The 25,876-nt window shown below is 42.8% G+C and overlaps 1 protein-coding gene across 5 annotated transcripts in view; it reads right to left on the bottom strand.

Annotated features, from left to right (window-relative positions):
• Positions 1–25,876, bottom strand: part of LOC122920640 (solute carrier family 22 member 6-B-like) — a 94,116-nt gene that overhangs the window by 45,885 nt on the left and 22,355 nt on the right. Inside the window, exons 2-5 of one of the 5 annotated variants that reach the window (XM_044270302.1) lie at positions 21,686–21,907; positions 8,289–8,750; positions 6,992–7,446; positions 5,007–5,110 (exon numbers count right to left, since the gene is read on the bottom strand). In XM_044270302.1, coding sequence (XP_044126237.1) covers positions 5,007–5,110; positions 6,992–7,285 — 398 coding nt within the window. In that variant the 5' untranslated portion in view covers positions 7,286–7,446; positions 8,289–8,750; positions 21,686–21,907. Of the gene's footprint in view, positions 1–5,006; positions 5,111–6,991; positions 7,447–8,288; positions 8,766–21,685; positions 21,908–25,876 lie in introns of those variants that run through there. The other 4 variants (XM_044270303.1, XM_044270306.1, XM_044270304.1 and 1 more) reach the window with 4 other exon arrangements.

Raw genomic sequence — 25,876 nt, 5'->3', positions numbered from 1 at the left:
TTTTTACAAGCGTTTTGCACCCAAATTTCAGCCACAGAAGCCCAGTCACAGAGTTTCCAAAAAGGTAAAATGTTAGCAAGTGAATAGAAAAGCAAAATGAGAGTCCTGAAAATGTGACATACAGTTGCAAGAAAAAGTATGTGAACCCTTTAGAATTATATGGATTTCTGCACAAATTGGTCATAAAATGTGATCTGATCTTCATTTAAGCCACAACAATAGACAATCACATTCTGCTTAAACTAATAACACACAAATAATTAAATGTTACCATGTTTTTATTGAACGCAACATGTAAATATTCACAGTGCAGAGTCAATCAATGAGATGAGATTGCAGGTGTTGGTTACAGCTGCCCTGCCCTAAAAAAACAGTTCTGGGTTTGCTTTTCGCAAGAAGCATTACCTGATGTGAATGATGCCTCGCACAAAAGAGCTCTCAGAAGACCTACGATTAAGAATTGTTGACTTGCATAAAGCTGAAAAAGGGTTATAAAAGTATCTCCAAAAGCCTTGCTGTTCATCAGTCCACAGTAAGACAAATTGTCTATGAATGGAGAAAGTTCAGCACTGCTGCTACTCTACCTAGGAGTGGCCGTCCTGTAAAGATGACTGCAAGAGCACAGCGCAGACTGCTAAATGAGGTGAAGAAGAATCCTAGAGTGTCAGCTAAAGACTTACAAAAGTCTCTGGTATATGCTAACATCCCTGTTAGCGAATCTACGATACGTAAAACACTAAACAAGAATGGATTTTATGGCGGTATACTACAGAGGAAGCCACTGCTGTCCAAAAAAAAAAAAGGCACAGCACACCAACATCAAAACCTCATCCAAACTGTGAAGTATGGTGGTGGGGGAATCATGGTTTGGGGCTACTTTGCTGCGTCAGGGCCTGGACGGATTGATATCATCGAAGGAAAAATGAATTCCCAAGTTTATCACAACATTTTGCAGGAGAACTTAAGGCCATCTGTCCACCAGCTGAAGCTCAACAGAAGATAGGTGTTGCAACATGACAACGACCCAAAGCATAGAAGTAAATCAACAACACAATGGCTTAAACAGAACAAAATTCGCCTTCTGGAGTGGCCCAGTCAGAGTCCTGACCTCAACCCGATTGAGATGCTGTGGCATGACCTCAAGAAAGCGATTCACACCAGACATCCCAAGAATATTGCTGAACTGAAACAGTTCTGTAAAGAGGAACGGTCAAGAATTACTCCTGACCGTTGTGCACGTCTGATCTGCAACTACAGGGAACGTTTGGTTGAAGTTATTGCTGCCAAAGGAGGTTCAACCAGTTATTAAATCCAAGGGTTGACATACTTTTTCCACCTGCACTGTGAATGTTTACATGGTGTGTTCAATAAAAACATGGTAACATTTAATTCTTTGTGTGTTATTAGTTTAAGCAGACGGTGATTGTCTATTGTTGAGACTTAGATGAAGATCAGATCACATTTTATGAGCAATTTGTGCAGAAATCCATATCATTCCAAAGGGTTCACATACTTTTTCTTGCAACTGTATGTGCTGGTATTGGACCTCCAGCATTGGGGTCCTATGTTAAAATTCGATTAAGGACAACATCTGCATGGAGTTTGAGTGTTCTCCGTTTGTGTGGGTTTCCTCCGAGTTCTCCGGTTTCCTCCCACACTCCATAGACATGCTCATAGGGAACTTAGAGTGTGAGCCCCACTGGGGACAGCGAGTGATGCTAATGTCTGCAAAGTGCTGCGCTATATAAGTGCATACAATTGAAAAATATAGGTTACCATTAAAGAGCAGCTGTCACCTCTCCTGAGATGTCTGTTTTAGTAACTACTTGCATTCATTCCCCTTGGTAATTACAGTTCTGGAGCTTCTATTCTTATGACTTGAGATAAAGCCGTTTGCTGTGCACAGATATAATCTGCTCTTATGTGTCTCTTTACATATGGGGGAAGTTCAGGCAAATGCAGCTCTGGATCTGGATGCTAAGCTGCAGTGCATCTACAGAACAATATGGATTTTGCTGTAGTTTTTCTGTAAATTCACGGCAGATTATACTCCCAGATTGAAGGGATGAGATTCCACAGCATTTATGTAACAGTATGAGCATGCAGAGGTTGTGAAAGTCAGTAGCATGGTTGTTTTTACGCACAGAAACTTTCCTCTACATGTTGATGCCATTTTCAGTTTCCATTCCTGATGTATGGTACTGTAATATGCTGTGGATTTGTGTTGCGAAATCTGCATTGAAAATCTGCCAGGTCTGAACTTACCCTTAAAGAAGTTTTCTGGGGCCAACATACCAGTGGGGGGTCTGGCGCCTGGCAAAAACTGTGTAGAAGTAAACCATGTATGGAGCCAGAAAGCTGTGGATGGATACTGAGTGTAGCCCCCCCACACACACACTCACCATTCTACCTTTTTTAGTTGCATTTTTTGTATGGCATGGGGCTACAGAGGTTTTTTTTTCTATACATTTTTTTGCATTGCATTTTTGGAGGTTTTTTCTTTTTACAAAACCCACTATGTTGTACGCATACCATATTTTCCACTTAGGCCACCTGCACACGAACGTGTGCTTCCCGTTGCCGTATTGCAGACTGCATTTGCGGATCTGAAATACACGAGTGCCGTTCCGTTGGCATTCCGCATCACAGAAGCAGGACCACGGGGTGCACACATTCGTGTGCAGGGGGCCTTAGTTATATCTATAGCAGTTGAAAAGTGGTTGTATAAATTCCGTTTTAAAATGTTGCAATAACAAAAAGGGAAAAAAAGTTACACAGAAGGCAATAAAATGGCAAAAAATGCATGTTTTTTTTTTACAACAAAAAGAAACTGCAGTATGTGTGAAGGAAGTTTAAGGCCTCTTTTAGACGGGCGTTGCGGGAAAAGGTGCGGGTGCGTTGTGGGAACATGCGTGATTTTTCCGCGCGAGTGCAGAAAATTGTAATGCGTTTTGCACGCGCGTGAGAAAAATCGTCATGTTTGGTACCCAAACCCGAACTTCTTCACAGAAGTTCGGTGTTCTGTAGATTGTATTATTTCCCCTTATAACATGGTTATAAGGGAAAATAATAGCATTCTGATTACAGAATGCATAGTACAATAGCGCTCAAGGGGTTAAAAATAATAAATAAATAATTTAACTCACCTCAATCCACTTGCTCGCGCAGCCCGGCATCTCTTCTGTCTGTCTTCTGTGCTGTGTGCAGGAAAAGGACCTGTGGTGACGTCACTCCGGTAATTACATGGTCCATCACATGATCTTTTACCATGGTGATGGATCATGTGATGACCGGAGTGATGTCACCACAGGTCCTTTTCCTGCACACAGTACAGAAGACAGACAGAAGAGAAGCCGGGCTGCGCAAGCAAGTGGATTAAGGTGAGTTAAATTATTATTATTTTTTTAACCCCTTCAGCGCAATTGTACTATGCATTCTGTAATCAGAATGCTATTATTTTCCCTTATAACCATGTTATAAGGGAAAATAATAATGATCGGGTCTCCATCCCGATAGTCTCCTAGCAACCGTGCGTGAAAATCGCACCACATCCACACTTGCTTGCAGATGCTTGCAATTTTCACACAGCCCTATTCACTTCTATGGGGCCTGCGTTGCGTGGAAAACGCACAATATAAAGCATGCTGCGATTTTCACGCAACGCACAAGTGATGCGTGAAAATCACAGCTCATGTGCACAGCCCCATAGAAGTAAATGGGTCCTGATTCAATGCGTTCAACTCACGTATCGCATCAGCACGGAATACTCGCCCATGTGAAAGGGGCCTGATAGGAAAGGGATGCAAATGAGCTCTTAACAAGCTCTGCCTCTAATGCCACCAGATGTAAGGCAGCTATCCTATAAGTCAATGTTCAACTCTTTAACTAAGCCTTGAGACATGACTTGGATATTAAATAAGCCAGCAACTCATCTGCAGACAGCTGTTTCGGGGTGATTGCCGGAAATCTAAAAGGAAACTGTCTGCATTGTCCATGCAACCCATGACTGGGCAGCTTTCATTTTTCATATTTAAAAATATGATGAAATGTAAGCTGCCCTGAGATTGATTTTTGTGGATGACATTGTGGATGTATATATTTACTGACTGTGGCTGACACTTATAACAGCATTGTGTGTGACATAGAGATATGGGGACTGGCATATGTGGAGGAAGGCTAGCCCTTATGGGGGCAATTTGAAAAATTTGCTGCAGTGTGCATGGCAAAGAGTTGTACTTGTATTTGATTTCATAAGTCGAAAGGTATATCATCCAGGGGCGTGCACAAGAGGCCGGTAAAACCCTGCGACCCTATCAGCTGTATCCACATACCTTTGGTTGTATGGTTTGATATTATAGCATAGTTGCCAACAATCCCAACAAGATGGTAAGATCAGTTACCAAAGGGGTGGGGAAGAAGGCAGAGTTTTCACAACATTACCTCCAAATGTTTTTTTCTCAGATGGTCATGGGGTCAGAGCGAGGCTGTCCCAGGGAGTGTTGGCAGCTATCCCATGGTGGAGTAGGCAGCCGTCCGTCCAATGCCCCATCATTCACTCCCATATTCTGGTGACCACTTCAAGCTTACGGCCTAGAAGGCTCCCAGTACCAGGCAGGTCCCATGCAGTGACGTCATTCTGACCACTTCATAATGAGTTTTTTCACACCCTAAGTCCTTGAGAAAACCCTGCATGCACCCCTGACGTCAACGTATATATATTACCATTATGTATTTTGGCATACTTTTAAGTCCCTGTGTGTGCCTTTGCAGCAAGAATTTAGCATAAATTCTGCCCCGAAAAGCTGCTGGACAGTCTTGGTGAATCCACCTCCCACAGTTTAGGTGCCTTCCATTAAAAACAATGGTAGCGGATTCCACTGTCATAAGAAGCTGTGTGAACAGGCCCTAATAGTGTTGTTTACCTGTACACTAAAAAGAAGCAAGTGCAGTAATGTTCTACCTCATTATAATGTGCTGTAATATAATATCAATCCCACCCAGCTCACCTGTCTGCGAGAGAGCCATACAGGATAGCGCCCACCAGCACTCCTGCCATGTAAGTGGACTGCGCCAGTTCCTTCATCCATTCTCGTTCACAAACCAAATCCCACTGTTTGACAGATGAAACAAGAGAAAAGGTTTATAGTTTCGCACTAATGACACCACAGCATATTTGGTCATATAAAGATTTTTTTGTAAATGTATTCCCATTCAAATGTGATAACATACAGAGGGACATTTATTAAGCTAATTAGGCCATAATTGGTGACTGGGCGTGGCTTCAGGGCACCTGTTGAATTTACTATAACTTTCGCTAGAAAGTGGCAAAAGTTATAGCTGAAGTCTACGCCAGTCTGTAGCTGGCGTACACTGCAGTTTCTGGTGCAGGGCAGAGATGTATGTACCTTATTTCTTAGGAGCCTCCTGCCTTTTAATAAATTAAGCACCTCTCACGCCAGTGCAGGAAGATCAAGATGGGCAGATGGATGTGCCAGTCTTGATATATCTCCCTCACAATGTTGGGGAGATTTATCAAAACTGGTGCAAATGAAAATGAACTTAGTTGCCCCTAGTAACCAACCAGATTCCACCTTTCATTTTTCAGAGCTCCTTTGTAAAATGAAAGGTGGAATCTGATTGGTTGCTATGGGCAACTAAGTCAGTGTTCTTTTACACCGATTTTGATAAATTTCCCCCAATGTGCTAAATAACATACCCCACTCCAATACCACAGATAATAAATAGGAATGAAGACGATGGTTGCTCCCTTCTTTCTGACGATTATGATTGATGCTAGTAATTCTTCCATTAGTCTTAGCAGGAGTAATAAAGGAATCATACATCATAAAGTCATAAGAACAGATGTTCCAGAATTACTACAACAGACGTGTCAGGAGAGGTGATGGGTTCTCTTCAAACTACTAAATGCATAGTATTAAAAGCCATTTGCAGATTTCCCCACTGTCAACATCTGCCTTGTATGCCGTGTTCACTTCGGATGCCACTCACAGCTCCGTGGAACATAGCCACCGCCGCAGCAGCTGTCCACAGACCGTGCCAAAAGGTTCCAAAAGGGGAACGCCCCTTCTTGGCACAGTCCTGTCTTTTAACCGCTGGACCTCAAGCTGCAGCTCCTGCTGCCAATGGAAAACAATGGGGGGCAGAACACACGGCTGCTGGCAGAATTTTGGTGTCGCGTCTTCTCCAAAATTCCGGTGACAAAATCCACCATGTGAACTGCCTCTAAAACATAGATCTAATCAGTACCAAACATAGTCTAGCAGCAGCAACAACTTTTGCATTGCTCTGAACCTGAAATAAAAAGGAACACACCCCAATGGAGTCAATGCAAATTGTTAGAAATAGATTGTAACCTAACACAGTCCCATAGACATGGAGGGAGGGGCTCCTCCATACTTTGAAGGGTTTTTTGGTTGGTCAATATTAATAGCCTATCAGAATAGGTCATCAATACCAAATCGGTGGTGGCCTGACACATGGTACTAGTGTTGAGCGAATCTAGCTCGGATTCAAAGTCGATTTGCTCAAAACTTTGTTTTAATGCTGTAAAATAAATTTTAATTAAAATAAAATGTATGGGCTTCAGTGAAGTGCAATTCGTTATCACTGAAGTCTCGCAAGAATAACTTCAGCATTCGATTTTTAAACTTGAAAACCATTTTAGAACTTGAAAACCGATTTTTAAACTTGAAAACCATTTTAAAACAGGAATCCGAAGCCGGATTCGGTACCAAAGCCGACTTCACATCCAGGTTTTGAAATTATTTTCAAGGTCTAAAATTAAAGTCCGAAGTTATTCACTGAAGTCCCGTGACACTCTCCGTACAGCATTCAAACAAAGTTTTGAGCAAATCGACATTGGATGCTTTGCACCCCCTATAATCATGGCGCTGTCTGACACACGTATGTATGTTGGATTCCTGCATATCAAATTCTGTTAAAAAGTGTAATAAGTCCATATATCACTTACCTCACTGACAATGGTAGAAGTATATAAACTCAAGTCATAGATCCTCTCCCCATGCATACACGGTTCTGTATCGTTCAATTGCAGTGAAATGTATCGAGTGCATGGATCTTTTGGTAAATACGAGTTGTTAAGGGTGAGGTTAGATTGGCAATGATAAGGTGGCACTGCCGCTGTGAAAACTTGCATGAGGTTATGTGTGGCAACAAGGATAAGTGGAGTACATAGAAATGTCACTGTGATAGACTGGAAAGGAGAAAACAGGCTGTCCTTCTCCAGAGCATCGGACAGGGCCATGACTGAGGATACCAACGTCAGTAATGGGTTTCTTGTCCTTTAGAGAATGTTCTCAAGCAGATAGTAGTTTCTTCCAAAGTGCTGAAAAGCTTGATACACTGCACAATGTCCAGTGTAATGAGCAACCTCTGGTAAAAGAGACACTTCCAATACTTTATTCCCTAAAAAAAAAAAAAAAAAAAAAAAAGTGCAACGTGGATCAAATAATACACATTAACCTAATCTTTATTGAATTACACCATACGTGATTAATAAATATAAAAAACTGCAGAATTCAGAATATGAGGCACAGCAACCAAAGCACTCCTGTCCCCCAGCATAAGAGGACAATACCGGAGTGGAACCAAGAAATACATTGAAACAGTGATCAATGCAAAATACTAATATCCACAATAACACTTCTACTACCCAATAAAAGCAGCACAAATAACTGAGAGACCACACATATGCGGGCCAATTGAGCGTACTATACTGAAAAATCTGTAAAGTGACAAGTACAAAATAAATAACCATGCATACCAAGTTTTAATGATGAGAGGGGCCCAACGTGTGTTTCCACTGAAAGCATTTGTCTGGGGGTGGCACCACTTTTAGAGCCCTCCAAATTGTCCTATGCTGTTCACAATCAGAGAAAGGCCTCTTGCACATGGCCGTTGTGCTCCCGTGGCCGTTTTGTAGGCCGCATACGGCACCGTCCGTGTGCATTCCGCATCACAGATGTGGAGCCATTCACTAGAATGGGTCCGCAAATCCGGAGGTGTGATGCGGAACGGAAGCACGGAACGGAACCCCATGGAAGCACTACAGAGTGCTTCCGTGGGGTTCCGATCCGTGCTTCCATCCTGGAGCTTGTTTTATCTTTTTGCGGAACAGACGGATCATGAACCCATTCAAGTTGAATGGGTCTGGATCCGTACCGGTCTCCGCCCGGAACAGAACGACAATGGCCGTGTGCAAGAGGCCAAAGACTATGCAGAGGCAAGTAGTTAATAAATGAGCTCACCATTAAGTCATCGTCTGTTGGGCACTCAGTGAAATCACACGTTAACAGCTTGATGAGGCACACGCATCCGGTGTCAGGAAGGAGCACTTCCAATACTGTTGACAGTGCTTCAGAATTGAGACCAACTTCTAATTGTGGAGAAACATCTGGTGTAAAAATGACTACAGTGAATTTGGTAGTCCACAACACTATTGACTTCAAACAATGGGACCTTGCTCTCTTTGGATGCGACTAAAGTCCCACTAAATATTTCCGGTTTCATGGATCATTATTGTCCTCAAGTGGAAAAAAAAAAGAATTATCCTTCAGTGAACAGGATTGACTACAAATGCTGGTGAATACACCTGACCACAAATAATGGTGCTTGTCTTATGAAAGATTGGCAGTCAGAGATTGAGAGCGTCTTCATTACGGATGATGGTTTCCAGCGAACAAATGACTTCTAAAAATGACTCGTGACTTCTAAGGATGAGAGACCTTGGTTGAGTAAATCAGACTGTGAACCATTCAAGACAGTAAGCATGACTTAGCATCTAGTTAGAAGTGTTAAATATTGACAATTTCTGGAAAAATCTAACCATGCTTATTAGTAAGTCATTTTGACTGAAGAAAGACAAACTCCTTAAACCACATTGGGCCTCATAGGATCCGCATATTTCAGCAATACATACAGTACAAGAAAGAAAGGCATTCAAAAAAGGAGATAAGGAAAAGAAGGATAAGAGGGGGGAAATAATAGAGAACGGGGGACCTGAAGAGATAGGGGAAGCAAGAGACACATTGCAAACAAGAACATTGACTTATCTTCAGCCCAAGTGATGTAGTTGGGTAAATCTCTCATTGTAAGTGATACATACATTATGGGAACAAAAGGGTCAGGACTCCCCCCAAAAACTATTTGGGCATTTTTTTATTTTTTTTACGGTGTTCATCTGAGGGGTTAGGTCATGTGATATTTTTTATAGAGGTGGTTGTTACAGACGCGGTGATACCGAATATGTATACTTTTATTTCTTTATTTCACTTTAACACAATAATAGCATTTTTTAAACAAAAAAAATGATGTCTTAGGCCCCTTTCACACGGGCGAGTATTCCGCGCGGGTGCAATGCGTGAGTTGAACGCATTGCACCTGCACTGAATCCTGACCCATTAATTTCTATGGGGCTGTGCACACGAGCGGTGATTTTCACGCATTACTTGTGTGTTGCGTGAAAATCGTAGCATGCTCCTCTTTGTGCGTTTTTCGCGTAACACAGGCCCCATAGAAATGAATGTGCGGATGCGGTGCGATTTTCACGCACGGTTGCTAGGTGACGATCGGGATGGGGACCCGATCATTATTATTTCCCCTTATAACATGGTTATAAAGGGAAAATAATAGCATTCTGAATACAGAATGCATAGGAAAATAGGGCTGGAGGGGTTAAAAAATAAATAAATAATAATTTAACTCCCCTTAATCCACTGCGCAGCCGGCATCTCTTCTGTCTTCATCTGTGAGCAATAGGACCTTTGATGACGTAACTACGCTCATCACATGATCCATCACCATGGTGATGGATCATGTGATGACCATGTCATAAACGCAGTGACTTTATCAAAGGTCCTATTGCTCACAGATGAAGACAGAAGAGATGCCGGCTGCGCGAACAAGTGGATTAAGGTGAGATTTTTTTAACCCCTCCAGCCCTATTGTACCATGTTATAAGGGGAAATAATACAATCTACACTACAACTAACCCAAACCTGAACTTCTGTGAAGAAGTTCGGGTCTGGGTACCACAGTCGGTTTTTTATCACTCGCGTGCAAAACACATTGCACCCGCGCAATAAAAACTGAACATCAGAACACAATCGCAGTCAAAACTGACTGCAATTGCGTACCTACTCACGCGGGTTTTCCACAATGCACCGGGACGAATCTGGACACACTCGTCTGCAAGGGGCCTTAATGTCTCCATGTTCTGAGAGCTATAGTTTTTTTTATTATTTGAGCGATTTTCTTATGTAGGGGCTCATTTTTTGCAGAATGAGGTGACGGTTTTATTGGTACCATTTTGTGGGACATACGCCTTTTTGATCACTTGGCGTTGCACTTTTTGTGATGTAAGGTGACAAAAAAGCACTTTGGTGCTCCAAATCAATGTACCCCAAAGGGGTTAATATCCATGCGTGGTTGAGAGACTGGACGCTGACACAGAAGCTAGTCAAAGCAATCTCTAATTTATTACAGAAGGTAAGCGGTATATGTATATGACTGTGTATCACTTTGGAATGTGAACTAATGTAAACATCTAAGTGTCCGCCATCTTGTAATGGCGTTTATTCTAACAATAATACTGCATACGTCATATGTGACACTTCAAGGAGGTGCTTCTCTATAGGCAGTAAATAATATGTATATATCATCAAGTCATATGATTGGATTATGCATTCCTCCACAATCTATACACCTCCCTTGGGACACCTGTACAAAGATGAGAAAACAGACCCTTCCCACAGCACAGTTCTTTGCCCCCCTCTCTTCTCCAGTCTTGAAACAAAGAGGGCGGTGGGAGGCACTTGAAGAAGAAAAAGTTAACTCATTACAGTCCTAGAGATACAAAATATAGAATAAAATTCACACATCTTTAACAGTCCCCCCTTGAATTTTAATTCTCTCCCTAAACCTAAACATCTGTCCCAATGCTCCGCCTCCTCTTCTCCAGCTTCCAAATCTGCACCCAGGAGGCAACAAGGGGCGTTACCACTGACCAGCAAACGGGCAAGCGCATCTTGGTTAGGGGCAAATCTAATATGGATGGTTTCTGTTGAAAAGGGAGCGTACTACTTTCCCATCCACTTCTACCCAAAGACTGGTGTCCTTGGAGAGTAAATCAGGGGAGGCCATATTTGCTGTGCACAACTGTCTTGGCTGCTCCAGTATCAATCAAAAACGGGACTACTTATTTTATCACCCGGAATGAGGGATATCATTGGGCCAGACTGAATCTGCTAAAAATGTTTAAAAGTAGAGCCGATACTGGATTTCCTGTTTCCTAATCTTGATCTAACTCCCCCCCCCCCCCACCTGTCTTTGTGTTCTCCTTATGACAAAAAAACATGGGTGTCTGTGGGGACAGACAGTGATCCGGCCATGGTCAACATAGAATACAATCCTCTCGTATGGTGTGGATGAGGAGTACCACACAGCACAACACTCTCTCTCTCCTGGGATCTGGGTCCCACAGACTCTGCAGGCTCATCTCCCAGGACCATTATAGGGTGGCAGACTTACTTTTTCCTCACTTCAATGAGGCTTTTGACATCAGGGCTGGAGCAATGCCAAAGGAACACTACCTATGGTTGGCACCACTGAACCACCCAATGCTGCTTGATGTTACTCTGCATTTTGGCTTACAGAAGTATCCAACTTTTCCTATTGTGGAATTAATAGACTGGAAAACAGGACTTCTCAACTTCCACGGGAGTGTCCTATTACTAGGGGATGGGCACAAGGGCTGTCGTTGTCTGTAACGTCCACTCCTATCCTCCTCGCTCCGCTCTGAGTCATCTAAGTCCACCCCTTTCAGTCGGATGCTGTGGTCCTCCTTCTGTCCGTCAGTAGTGTCCCAGCTATCCATAAGAACAGAGCTGATGTTAAGCACAACACTTAACATGTAACACGTAACTTCAAACATTGAAACAAATAGATCTGACAATACAGACATGAACACACAAAGGGCCCATAAGAAACTTTTCATTGACTTCAATTTAAAAAAATGTACAGCTCAATCAACATTGTTGGCACCAATAAAAAAAACTAAAATCTTCATGTACTCATTTTCACAAACAGCTCATAACCACGCCCTTATACATAAAATATGAATTGCATTCACAGCTCAGCTAAAAACATCCATCAGTCTTCACACATTTTTGACTCAACTACAACTCAAAGCCACACCCATTCACATTCCACTGAATCATTTATGTCTTCCAACCCTTTGTTTCATCCTAAAACTTGCAGCACTGACAAACACAGCTTTCCTGGAAACAGATAGCCACACCACACCCAGAATTGCTGATGTTCTATGTCGCTGTTGTGCTGTTTTTTCCAATGTCTTCTGGTCTTCACTCTGTGATTAATCAACTCTTATAGGAAGACAATATACATGTTATAATCATACAGTCATTTTGTTAAAAGCTGGATTCCCACATTACACTGCTTGGGAAAGAAGAAAGAAAATTATTGAACAATTCTTCGTCTTGTATAATATATTACACATCACTTACTCTGCATGATTCCCTCCCCCCTTTCCCTTTGCCCGTTTCTCTTATCTCAGGAATGTTTCTGTGGGAAGGCAGGGGAAAGTGAATCTCTGTAGCTCACACTAGATACAATACTTATCCATTAACTGACCAGGCTATGGGTCTTCCCTATTTCCCTATTTAAGCACACACATATTATTAGGGTAACAAAACTTAACCAGTTCATTTCGGAACATTTAACACAAGCGCCTTTCTGATTGCAGACACTGGGGCACTTTCTTGCTAGTGCCATCAAGTAACATCCTGACACTGCTCTGTAACATTCTTTTTCACATTTTAACTTTCAATTCTCTATTAATATCACATCCTATAATCTCCCTCTTCCCTCGCTACTAGCTAGGGGCTGTATTTTCTCCTTCTTCATAATACTGGGACTGACCCATTTCAACAGCAGTATTTCAGACTGACACACACAAAACAGAGGAGTAAAGAGGCACCTTTAACCCTTTCCTCCACAGACAAAGGATTCACCCTCCCCTCTGGTTGGCTCAAATCTGACTATCACGTCTGACTAGTCAGCTGGGACTCCCCGCACGTTTTGCCCTCTCCAGGGGTCAGGCGGGCTCCGCACGCATCTTCCTGGGGGTCAGGTCAGGTGGAGAATATCTCCGCAGTCTTCCCTTTCTAAGGTTCATACGGATCCACGCGTCTTCCTGGAGGTCAGGTCAGGTGGAGAATATCTCCGCAGTCTTCCCTTTCTAAGGGTCATATGGTACACGCGTCTTCCTGGCCAGGTCAGCTGGAGTTTACTTTGTCCCACACCTAGGCGCTACAGCGCCCCCTTCCAAACCAGGAGGTTACTGTCCCCTCCCTTTGTCTGTGGTCTTACTGTCCATGCTCAATTCACTCCTCGGACCATACTAACACATAAACACATATACACACCAGAGTGATCTATCAATTCAGATTATGGTTCTATGGACCCCAGGCTTTCAGCATATTAGCCGACTACTATACTTACATGGGTACCACCTCACAGCAGACTAAGCCAACATTAAGTGATGAACTAAATGGCAGAAAGGCAGGTAAGAGTATTCTTACCGTTCTATTAAAGCCGGCCATCTCCTCTCTGCCCTTTGTCAAGTCATGGGGCCTCTTGTGTGTCGGCTGTTGATGCTCCTTTCGCCTTGGGGTCCCATCTGGGGTGCCATTTGTTAAAGAAGCCCTAAATTAGAGCATTTGAGATGCACTCTGGTGCTCCAAATCAATGTACCCCCTAGGGGTTAATATCCACGCGTGATTGAGAGACTGGACACTGACACAGAAGCTGGTCAAAGCAATCTCTAATTTATTACAGAGGGTAAGCGGTATATGTATCTTCAGAAAAGGGCAGTACTTTCTCAGGCCCAGGCATTATTTGATTGGCTCAAAAGGAAGAAGAGATAAGAGAAACAGAGATAACATCCTAACATCTGCGCACTGTGTATCACTTTGGAATGTGAACTAATGTAAACATCTAAGTGTCCGCCATCTTGTAATGGCGTTTATTCTAACAATAATACTGCATAAGTCATATGTGACACTTCAAGGAGGTGCTTCTCTATAGGCAGTGAATAATATGTATATATCATCAAGTCATATGATTGGCTTATGCATTCCTCCACAATCTATACACCTCCCTTGGGACACCTGTACAAAGATGAGAAAACAGACCCTTCCCACAGCACAGTTCTTTGCCCCCTCTCTTCTCCAGTCTTGAAACAAAGAGGGGGGTGGGAGGCACTTGAAGAGGAAAAAGTTAACTCATTACAGTCCTAGAGATACAAAATATAGAATAAAATTCACACATCTTTAACAAGGTCATACAAGAGCTCTGGGGGAAATTTAACTTCACTTTTTTTTTTTTCACTATTGATTTCTCCTGTAACTGGGGCTGACATAGTATCCCCAGCTACAGGGGAAAAACACCCCCCAGAGAGTCTGTACAGCAGAATACACCGCTCAGCCTCAGTGCAGGGTTGATCGAGGTCTATGGAAAACCCAACCGCTCCTGTACTCTCCCATCCCAGTCAGTCTCATGATCACCGGTCCGGGACAGGAAGCGCATAGCGTTGAGCACTGTGTATACAGCGATCTAGAAGGCAGGGACACCTGGGAACTGTCTTCTCTCTGGGTTGCCCTGCTGTCACTGGCAGCAGGCCCCCTACTCGGCATCTGCACGATCAGCGTGCAGCTGCCATCTCTGAATGGACGTTCCATCCGAGATGAACATCCACCCATAGGACGTTTATATCCTATGGGCGGATGTGAAGTGGGTAAGCTCCCAGTCCACCCCTGCTACTAAGTTTGTGTCCTTTGCAATGTAGGCGTGCCTTGAAGATCCATTCAAGGGTGAATACATTTGCACTAGATGCAAGCATGTTGCATATTTGGAAGCCCAAATCGTGGATCTAAATAGGCAGCTTGAAAAGGGGTAGAGAGAAAAGTACCAGGGAGGCTAGTCCTGAGCTGAAACTCCCTAGTAAATATGCCTGTTTGGCTGACATTAGGGATTAAAGTCCAGGGCCAGCAAAACTGCATCAGGCCGTTTCTCCTAGCAACCAGGAGGATGACCACTGCAGGAAGGATGAGAAAAGGAGTGCAGCAAAGGTCAGACAGATGCTGGTGGTCATCTGTTGCCGAAACCGTGAATGCCGAACAGTGTGTTGTCTTACGGGTGCTCAGGTTCGGCATATTGCAGATCGGATTGATAGATTGCTGGGTGGGGCTGGGGAAGACCCGGCGGTCATGATACACATTGGCACCAATAAAAAAGTCAGGGGGAGATGGAAGGTCCTTAAAAATGATTTTAGGGAACTAGGAGAGAAGCTCAAGTCCAAGACCTCCAAGGTAGTGTTTTCAGAAATACTACCAGTGCCATTAGCGTCACCAGAGACAACGGGAGCTCAGGGAGTTAAACGAGTGGCTCAGAAGCTGGTGCAGGAAGGAAGGTTTTGGGTTCATGGAGAACTTGGCCGACTTGTCTGTCGGTTACAGGCTCTACAGTAGAGGAGGTTACAGGCTCTACAGCATCTTATTGGGGAGGGTGCAACTGCCCTAGGGGAAAAAATGGTCAGATGGCTGGAGGAGCTTTTAAACTAGGATCTGGGGGAGGGTGGTCATGCTAATAAGGGTGTAGATAGAGAGTGGGATATAGGAGGGGACAGTGGGAATTTAGTGGGAGCTGGGGTTAGTGAGGAAAGTAGGAAGACGACAGAACTGTACACCGATGAAAAATCGAGCTGCTGGTAACAAGAACTTGTTACATACAAACATCAACCAAAGTAACCCAAAAATCCTGGATATTCACTTTACAAGTAATAGTAATTTAAAATGTATTTTCACAAATGCCAGAAGTCTAGCTAGCAAAATGGGGGAGCGGGAGCTGGAGCTATGGTACTAGAAGAACACATGATGTAGTTTGTGTGGCTGAGACATGGTTGGACTCTTCGCATGACTGGGCTGTTAATAATGAGGGTTTTACACTATTTAGGAAATACAGGGTCAATAGAAAATGTGGTGGGGTGTGTCTGTATTTGAAAAGTGATCTGAAGACATGGGTGAAGATAGTAAGGATGTGGAAACCTTATTGATGGAAGTTCAAAGGGATATAAACACTGGAAAAAAAAAAAAAACTTGGTATAATCTATAGACCCCCTAACATCACAGAGGAGATAGATGCTCAGCTGTATAACCAAATAGAGCGGGCTGCACTAGCTGGTACAGTTGTCATAATGGGCAATTTTAACTTCCCAGACATTGACTGGGGTCATGGTTCTGCCTCAACCGCAAAGGGGAGAAAATTCCTTAACTTGCTGCAGGACCACTCTATGGGCCAGTTTGTAGAAGCTCCCACTAGGGGCAATGCTCTGTTGTATCTGATAATTTCTAATGATGCAGAGCTTGTTGGAAATGTTACTGTTCGAGAAACAGTAGGTAATAGTAACAACATTATAATTATATTCCCCCTAAACTATAAGAAGCAAACTCTGTTAGGCAGAGCAAAGACACAGAATTTTAAAAAGGTTAAATTCCCTGGGTTTAGGGCAGCATTTCAGGGCAAAGACTGGGTGCAGCTAATGTCGCATAATAATACTGAGGATAAATGGGAGAGCTTTAAATCCACATTGAGTAATTGCACAAAAAAAGTTATTCCTTTTGGTTGTAGTTGTAGCCTCTGAAGTTTACAAAGGGCTTAATAAAATCTGTAAAAAGGAGATAAAATAAGCAAAAATACAAAATGAACAGCAGGTTGCAAAAGAGCAAAACAAAATCCCCAAAAATGAATATATACATGCTTAAAAAAAACAATGTCTGAGTAGGTAGGTCCCCTAAAAAATGGTAAAGGGGGGTTAGTCACTGAAGATAAGGAAAAGGCAGAGTTACTAAATGTTGTTGTTTTTTTAGCTCTGTATATACAAAAGAAAAGAAAGGAGCCGATATCTGTGGTGCTGGGGCTGTTAGTACATCCGGTAATATAAATTGGCTGACTATAGATATGGTCCAAGCCAAGTTAAATAAGGTAAATGTGAACAAGGCTCCGGGTCCAGATAGATTACACCCAAGAGTTTTTAAAGAGCTCAGTTTAGTCATTGCTGTGCCCCTGTTTATAATGTTTAATGATTCTCTAGTTACTGGTACAGTGCCAAGTGATTGCAAATGTGGTGCCCATATCCAAAAAAGGATCTAGGTCCTCCACAGGTAATTATAGACCAGTTAGTTTAACTTCTGTTGTGGGAAAAAATGTTTGAAGGACTCTTAAGGGACTATATACAGGAGTATGTGACTGTAAATAATATTATAAGTGATAACCAACATGGGTTTACCAAAGACAGAAGTTGTCAGACTAACCTGATTTGTTTTTATAAGGAGGTGAGTAGTAGCCTGGACAGAGGGGCAGCTGTGGATGTAGTGTTTCTGGATTTTGCAAAGGCTTTTGATACTGTCCCTCATACATTTAATAGGTAAAGTAAGGTCTATAGGCTTGGAAAGTATAGTTTGTAATTGGATAAAAAATGGCTGAAGGACCATTTCCAGAGAGTGGTGGTCAATGATTCCTATTCAGAATAGTCCCGAGTTATAAGTGGTGTACCCCAAGCTGGGTCTTCTATTATTTTATTTATTAATGATATCGAGAAAGGAATTTCTATTTTTGCAGATGACACTAAGCTATGTAGTACTGTGCAGTCTATGGAAGATGTCCATAAAATGCAAGCTGACTTGAACACTGACTGATTAAGCATGAACTTTGCAAATGAGGTTCAATGTGAATAAATGTAAAGTTATGCATCTTGGTAGTAATAATCTCTGTGTTTCATATGTCCTAGGTGATGTAACACTGGGAGAGTCACTTATAGAGAAGGATTTGGGTGTCCTTGTAAATCGTACAATGTTAATCAGTTGCTTCTAAGGCCACCAGGATAATGTCATGCATTAAACGAGGCATGGACTCGCTGGGCAGGGATGTAATATTACCACTTTACAAAGCGTTGGTGTGGCCTCATCTGGAATATGCAGTTCAGTTCTGGGCACCAGTCCATAGAAAGGACGCTCTGCAGCTGGAAAAAGTACAGAGGAGAGCGACTAAACTGATAAGGGGCATGGAGCGTCTTAGTTATGAAGAAAAATTAAAATAATCAAAATTATTTCGTCTTGAGAAGAGAAGTCTAGAGGCCACATGATTAATCTATACAAATATATAAATGAGCCATGCAAAAAAATACGGTGGAAAACTGTTCCATGTAAAATGCCCTCAAAACACAAGGGGGCACTGCCTCCGACTGGAGAAGAAAAAGCTCAGTCTCCAGAAGTGTCAAAGCTTCTTTACTGTAGGAACTGTGAATCTGTGGAATTGACTTCCTCAGCCCTGATCAAGCAGGTTTTGTAACGGGTAGACATGCCTCTGACAACACAAGACGCCTTCTGAACATCTTAAATAGAGATGAGCAAATTTATGAAAAGTTTGATTCAACTGATTCGCTAAATTTTACTTTGTCACAAAGGGCATTTTTTGTAAGTAGCGGGTGCAATGACAGGAAGCTGTGATAGTGCCGCCCCCGTCATTGTACCCCTCAGATGCCTCGTTCATACATGATCATGGCATCTGAGTGTAAATACATTTTTAAATCAAACTTACCGCCCTTATTAGCTCGCGAAAGGCCAACGGCGCCATCTTGCTTGAAGATCTGGCGTGGCGCAAGATTACGTCGACACCGGCTGGCGTCATACATCACTGAGCACGGGATTTTGGCCGAGATTGTTATTACTTTACATTTCCCATATGTCTACTTCATGTTTGGATCATTTTGTAAATTACATTTTCTTTTTTTTTTGGGATGTTAGAAGGTTTAGAAGCAAATCTTGACATTTTTCAGAAAAGTTCCAAAACCCACTTTTTAAAGACCAGTTCAGGTCTGAAGTCACTTTGTGAGGCTTACATAATAGGAACCACCCATAAATGGCCCTATTTTGGAAACTGCACCACTCAAGGTATTCAAAACTGATTTTAAAACTTTCTTAACCCTTTAGGTGTTCCACATGAATTAAAGGATAATGTAGATGAAATTTCAGAATTTCACTTTTTTGGCAGATTTTCCATTTTAATCAATTTTTTCCAGTAACAAAGCAAGGGTTAACAGCCAAACAAAACTCAATATTTATTGCCCTGATTCTTTAGTTTACAGAAACACCCCATATGTGGTCGTAAACTGCTGTATGGGCACACGGCAGTGCGCAGAAGGAAAGGAATGCCATATGGTTTTTAGAAGGCAGATGTCACTGGGATAATTTTAAGTTGCCATGTCACATTTGAAGACCCCCTGATGCACCCCTAGAGTAGAAACTCTAAAAAAGTGACCCCATTTTGGAAACTATACCCCTCAAGGTGTTAAAAACAGATTTTACAAACTTTGTTAACTCTTTAGGTGTTCCACAAGAATTAACGGAAAATGTAGATGAAATTTCAGAAATTAACATTTTTTCCATTTTTCCATTTTGGAAACTATGGGATAAGGTGCAAGTTTTGTTGGTACTATTTTACGGTACATATGATTTTTGGTTGCTCTATATTACACTTTTTGTGAAGCAAGGTAACAAAAAATAGCTGTTTTGGCACCGTTTTTATTTTTTGTAATTTACAATGTTCATCTGACAGGTTATATCATGTTATGGATGCGACAATACCGAATAAGACTACTTTTTTTTGTTCAGTTAAAAAAATTTGTTTCAGTTTAAATTTTTGGGAAAAAAAGATTTTTGTGTCTCCATATTCTGAAAGACATAGTTTTTTTTATTTATTTTTTGGGTGACTGTCTGTCTTATGTAGGGGCAAATTTTTTGGGGTATGAGATGACGGTTTGATTGATACTATTTTAGGGTGCATATGACAAAAAATGTCTCCATAGTCTGAGAGCCATAGTTTTTTTTTGTGATTGTCTTAGGTAGGGTATCATTTTTGAGGGATGAGATGACTTGATTGGCACTATTTTGGGGTGCTTATGACTTTTATTGCTTGCTATTACACTTTTTGTGATGTAAGGTGACAAATGATGGCTTTTTTTACACCGTTTTTATTTTATCTTTTTTACAGTGTTCATCTGAGGGGTTAGGTCATGTGATATATTTATAGAGCCCGTCGATATGGACGCGGCGATACCTAATATGTCTACTTTTCTTTTTTCACTACTTTTAAAAAAAAAATAGCTTTATTTTAGGAAAAGGACGCTTTTTTTTTTTTTACTTGAAACCTTTTTGTAAAACTTTATTTTTAAAATGTCTTTTTTCACTTTATTTTTTGTCCCACTCTGGGACTTCAACTTTTGGGGGTCTGAACCCTCTTTACAATGCATTTACAATACTACTTTATTGTAATGCATTGGCTGTAAGTGTATTACACACTGTAATACGCTTACAGACTGCTTCCCTGTGAGATCCAGGGGGCTGGATCTCATAGGCTCTCCTGGAAGGCAGCCACAATGCCTAAGGAAGGCACAGCTCCTGCACCCGCCCGATTAGTCAGCCGTACATGTACGGTGCTGGTCCTTAAGTCACGTCCACCAGCGCTGTACATGTACGGCATGAGTCCTTAAGGGGCTAAATCGATTCTCTAACACGAAGCACGAGGAAATTCAGGTTCGAGGCGAAGCTAATTTATCCTGAAATTTGGAATTTCGAGGAAATATACTTTCTGCCATCACAAATCTATACACCCCTCCTTCAGCTACACTTTTCAAATGGGGCTCTATGACTCGTTTCATATCCGCAACGGGACGAGGAGGTCCCTTGGGAGTACTTGTAGAAAATACTTTAAAAGTAGGTAAACATAAATACTTGATATAAACAATAGGTCGCTTTAAAAAAAGAGTTATTAGAAGGAAGCTCAGGTAAACCTTGTGATGGGGAAATCCAAAGCCAAAATAGGACTGTGAATTAAGCACCAACTTTGAATTTAGTGGTGATTTACAGAGAACATTACTCACCTCTCCTCACTCCAGTGCCAGCTTTGCTTCTGCTATTGCCTGTGTCTTTGCAGCTCCTGCCCACAGCTCTTCTGTCATCAGCATATGACCTGCCAACCAACACCACCCTCTGATGTCAACCCTGGAAGGCTTCAATGCACTGGTCCTTCAGTGCTCCTGACATCAATCTTTGAGTATTCTGGGGACTGCAACCTGGAAATCTGACCGCTTTGCAGAGGTTAAGGGTGAAAAAAGGAGATACTTCTTAGATCCTGCACCCAGTCTAGCCAGCGCCAAACCAATTGTGGCTTAGAGGATCCACATCTCCATTGAGTAACATAACAGGGCATAGGTCACACCACAATGGTGGATATTAGGTGGTAATTTAAAGGAGGGTTCAAATGATAGGTTCACACCTTATTAATGTGCCTCTAAAGAACAATCCTACAGTGACCACAAAACACCGCCCCACAAGAAACAAATAATGCAGTAACTGAAGAATATCTCTTCATCGTGATTTTATCATTGCAGATCACAGCGCATACCATACACAGGTTGTGTGGATGTCCCCTTATACACCCATACCTTGACCAAATATTTGCACCATCAATTGAGGAAATAATACACCAATACCATAACTGTTTTGCTCACCTGTGTCAGATTCGCCGTCATGCGCTGCCTCGCTATCTGTTGTACATCGGCCCTCAATACAGCTCTGCACCATCAGCAATCAGTACAGGTCCACCAGTTCTGCTACACCACACCTCCAGTTCTTTTACATGTGGTCTACAGCAATGCTACACTGGGTCACCAGATTTGTCACATTGGACCTTCAGGATTGCTACACAGTTCCTCCAGCCTGCCACACCAGCCCTGCAACACAAGGGTTGCCAATATGTTTTGTTTCAAGATGTGCGTGGTGTCCCCGTACAATGATTTGCTATTACCCCCATAAAAGACAAATTATTTCCACAGTGACCATTGTAGGCCATATATAAGTATACTGATTAGATACAATCAGAGGCAGAATAAACAAATTCAGTGAATTCACCATTAATGCTTTCTTAGCCATGACTTCCTCCGTCACGGCAGAATTTGCGCCCCTGCTGTGTCAGCCATGTTCATCTCTGTGCCATATTACATTTCTTAGTCACTACCCTTTCCACATTCTTCTTTCAGAGGGTGTTCACAGCAATTCCGCTTCTATGTAGATCATCCACGTAAAAGCATCTTTTTAATCTTCCCCTTTGGTTATACTGTAATAAATATGATGCATATGGAGACTTCTCAAATAAAATTCCCCAGTGTATCTGCTCCTCCATCTGTATGCTCAATAATAGCTTTAAGGCTCATTGGGCCAACACTTAAATTTGATAGCATCTTTTTCCTGCTTTATCTGAAAAGTGCTATGCTATTCCTTGTGTCCAAATTCATCTCAGGTTAGGACAAAATCAATGAAATATCCAAATATCATTTTATCCAAATGTAATTTTCTTATGCATTTTTATCCCCGCTGCTCTGCTCCTTACTATTACTGTCAGTATTTAGTGTTCTGTCACTTATTGTAATTAATTGTAATAACATTTTCTTTATTCATGTCAGTTGCCAAATACATGGAGAGCAAAATATGTCTTGCTGACAAAGCTAAATGTTGCAGTAACAAAAACAAAACTGTTAACATTTTCTGCACCTGCAAAAGCTTAATATATGACCATTCAAAAATGCGCCAGAATGTCTGCGTTCAGTGTGTGCAGATGGTCAGGAGGAACAGACAGCTTACTCGTCTTGTAAGTGTGAGTGTGAGTGTGCCACAAGCAGGGCCTTAGGAGCCACTGATGCCGGCCTTGATCTTTATATTAAGTGTTTATCAATATTGTTTAGACATTGTATAGTACTTTTATCACATTACGTTTTGCACGTAGGCGTTGTTTGGTCACTCTATATCATACAGTATGTGTGCACTGTACAATGCACTGATATTTGCGTGACACTGTTACTTAGGCCCTGAACAGTAAATTAATTTTGAAGTGTATAGTGGGACCATCAGCGTCTAGTGGGACCACTACATCAACAAACCAGTTTGACATTTTACTAAACCAAAGAGTGTTATCCTGGCAATTCCCTGGTATTCACCCTTTAACCCGTATACAGGATCTTGTCTTTGCTGCAGGGGAGCCACTGGACCAGTACTTCCTGGTGTGGTTGCGAGCTGACCCACAGAGGTCAGAGACACCGATGCAAAGCACTGAGGTCCACTGTTGCCCCACATCTTTGGTCAGGCATGGGCAACACTCCACTCACTGTGTGTCTGTCACAAGTCTGGCACTCATGGACTCACTGCCTGTATTTTGATATTTTTCATTGAACCAAATCTTATTCTGCAGTACTGGAGTAGCCCTTGTGGCACCAATGCAAAGTACCCAGGGTTCAGGCAAAACTCATAGTAACAGGCCAAGGTCAGGGCAGGCAGCACAGGGTCAAAATGGTGATCAATCACAGGTAAGGTGGCAGAAGGTCAGAATCCAGGAATCAGGCAGATGTCGGTACATAGGCAAACAAGCAGATTAAAGCAACTTTGCAGGGTCTAGCAAACTAGTAAACCTATTGCTTAGGCAAAGAATGAGACAAACAGCATAGCATACATATATAGCAGAAGATGATTAACACATTAGAAACATGAGTGAATTATTGGTGACCCTTTTCGGGCCCTAGCAAACTATCCTTCCCCTGTAATACCTCCATTCTATACCCCCTTTTAACCTGCCCCCTTATCAATAAGTGACTTGAGTCGGATTTAAATCGGCCACAGCAGCCGTTATTTATTAAACAAAAAATACAAATATATTAACACTGAATTACCCCAGACGAGGGAGGTCCTAGAAGCCTCAAAATGTATACATCCAGAACAACCACCAACTGGACAATCCATCTTGCCTACAGCCATAAACACCCAGCTCGGAGCCACCAACTGATGGATGCCTCACCGATTAACCGAGTGCCCAATCCTGAGAGTCCAGCCCCACCATTGAGGCCGTCTCATTCTCAAGCACCAACCCATTCCACCAGCTCCGAGGACCTCCCCCCCCGCCAACAACGTGCAACTTGACCCCTCAAACCTTATGATTGTGCATTCCTCCACATCACCAAAGCCCTCTCAATTCCACCCTGTAGACCCAGTGACCACAGATCTATCCCAACCGCATTCAGGTGAACGCCATCCGTCCTGCAAAACCCACCAAGGCCTGACTCAAGATCCACATGTCTAACTGCCACCGCCCCACTTTTTGCCACAAACCGACCAATCGCCCTGTTCACCTTAATGTGAGCTCCTTCAACAGACCGCGCCTCCCTCCAAGTTTTCCTAGGCACAATATCTGACCATACCGTCACCATTTGAGGAAACAATGACCAAAGCCGAAAAAGATCAAATTTGATATCCCTTATCAATTCCCTCGCCAGTCTAACCCCCAAATCATTGCCCCCAACATGGAGCACTAAAATATCTTGAGCTCTGTCTAACCTAACAAAACGATGAACTTCCTTCAGCACACTGCCCCACAACATACCTCTAGATCCTAGCCACTTCACCATCGCGACATCCCTGTCAAACCCCAATTGCCGTCCGTTTTCCCGAACATCCGCCCTCAATGCCCCTCAGAAAACAAACGAGTGACCCATGATCCAAACCAGCGCCGGACTGGAGCCTGCAATAAAACGCAAACAAAAGAAAACATTACTATTCAAGTCACCATTACTCCCCCTACAAACGACCTAAACGCACATAGGACCTGAACCTGATGGATTCCCAATGCCATATCCTTATAGTAACCTCGTCACTTAACCCCAACCTCGCCGCTTCAGTTTCTGCCCCAATCCTGAAGGAGTGACCCGTGAAATCTGCTGGGTCCACCCCAGCCCCTACCAGACATTTTTTAAACACTGCCACAAATTGAAACCTGGAAAGAAACGATTCATCACCATGCCTCAGCAGTGGGCCACCCTCAAAAAACACCCCTTCCCTATACACCCGCAAACATCTCACTGGACCCAACAAGCACTCTGGCACTGAAAAAAGTGTAACATACCGCCCCTTCCCCTCCAAATCAGTTTTTGATGCAGCCGGACCACCACCCTGTCCTGGAGCAAATCCACATCCCCCCCATACAGACCCCCCGCAACCCTGACGCTCCTAGACACCAATTCTCCCAAACGAAAAGCCCCAAAAAAGGCCAAGGAAAAAGCCAACTGAAACAAGCTAACCTCCCCCCCGGAACTACCCACTAACTCGACCTGTCTACCAATTTTCAACAGCAAAGAGAACGACACTGGCCTCCTGTGATCCTCCGTCCGCTGACCCCTTCTCCAACCCTTCAATACCTGCCTCACTAAAAAAGCCTTCGTAACGTCCGCCATGCCCTGGAGCTTGAAACCAAATGCCAGGCCTGCCACACACTTGTTCATCTGCGCCACCGACCAACCTTGCTGGTTTCCGTGCCCCAAGAACAACAATAAAGGTATCTCTCCCTCATCTACTCTCATCCCCAAAACTGAACACCACTGCTCCCATTCCCTCCAAGCCTTCCCGTACGCAGCCCAGGAACCCGCGCTCAATGATGCCTGCAACAACCTTGCTACAGTACCTCCAATAGTCCCCACAGCGACCCGGGCACTCCAGGCCTTCCGCTTCCGCCTCCGGAGCCAACTGCCGAAATCGCTCCCACTGCAAACGAGAAAGAGCATCCGCAATGTTGTTAGAAGCCCCGGGCACATGAACTGCTACCACCAATGCATTAAACGATAAACAAAACAAGATGCTGCAACAAGCGAACCACGGGTGGGGAC

The sequence above is a fragment of the Bufo gargarizans genome, chromosome 10 (assembly GCF_014858855.1).
Source record: "Bufo gargarizans isolate SCDJY-AF-19 chromosome 10, ASM1485885v1, whole genome shotgun sequence".
NCBI classification, from domain to species: domain Eukaryota; kingdom Metazoa; phylum Chordata; class Amphibia; order Anura; family Bufonidae; genus Bufo; species Bufo gargarizans.
The sequence above is the reverse complement of the archived record's forward strand: the minus strand, read 5'-3'. Positions and strand labels throughout refer to the sequence as shown.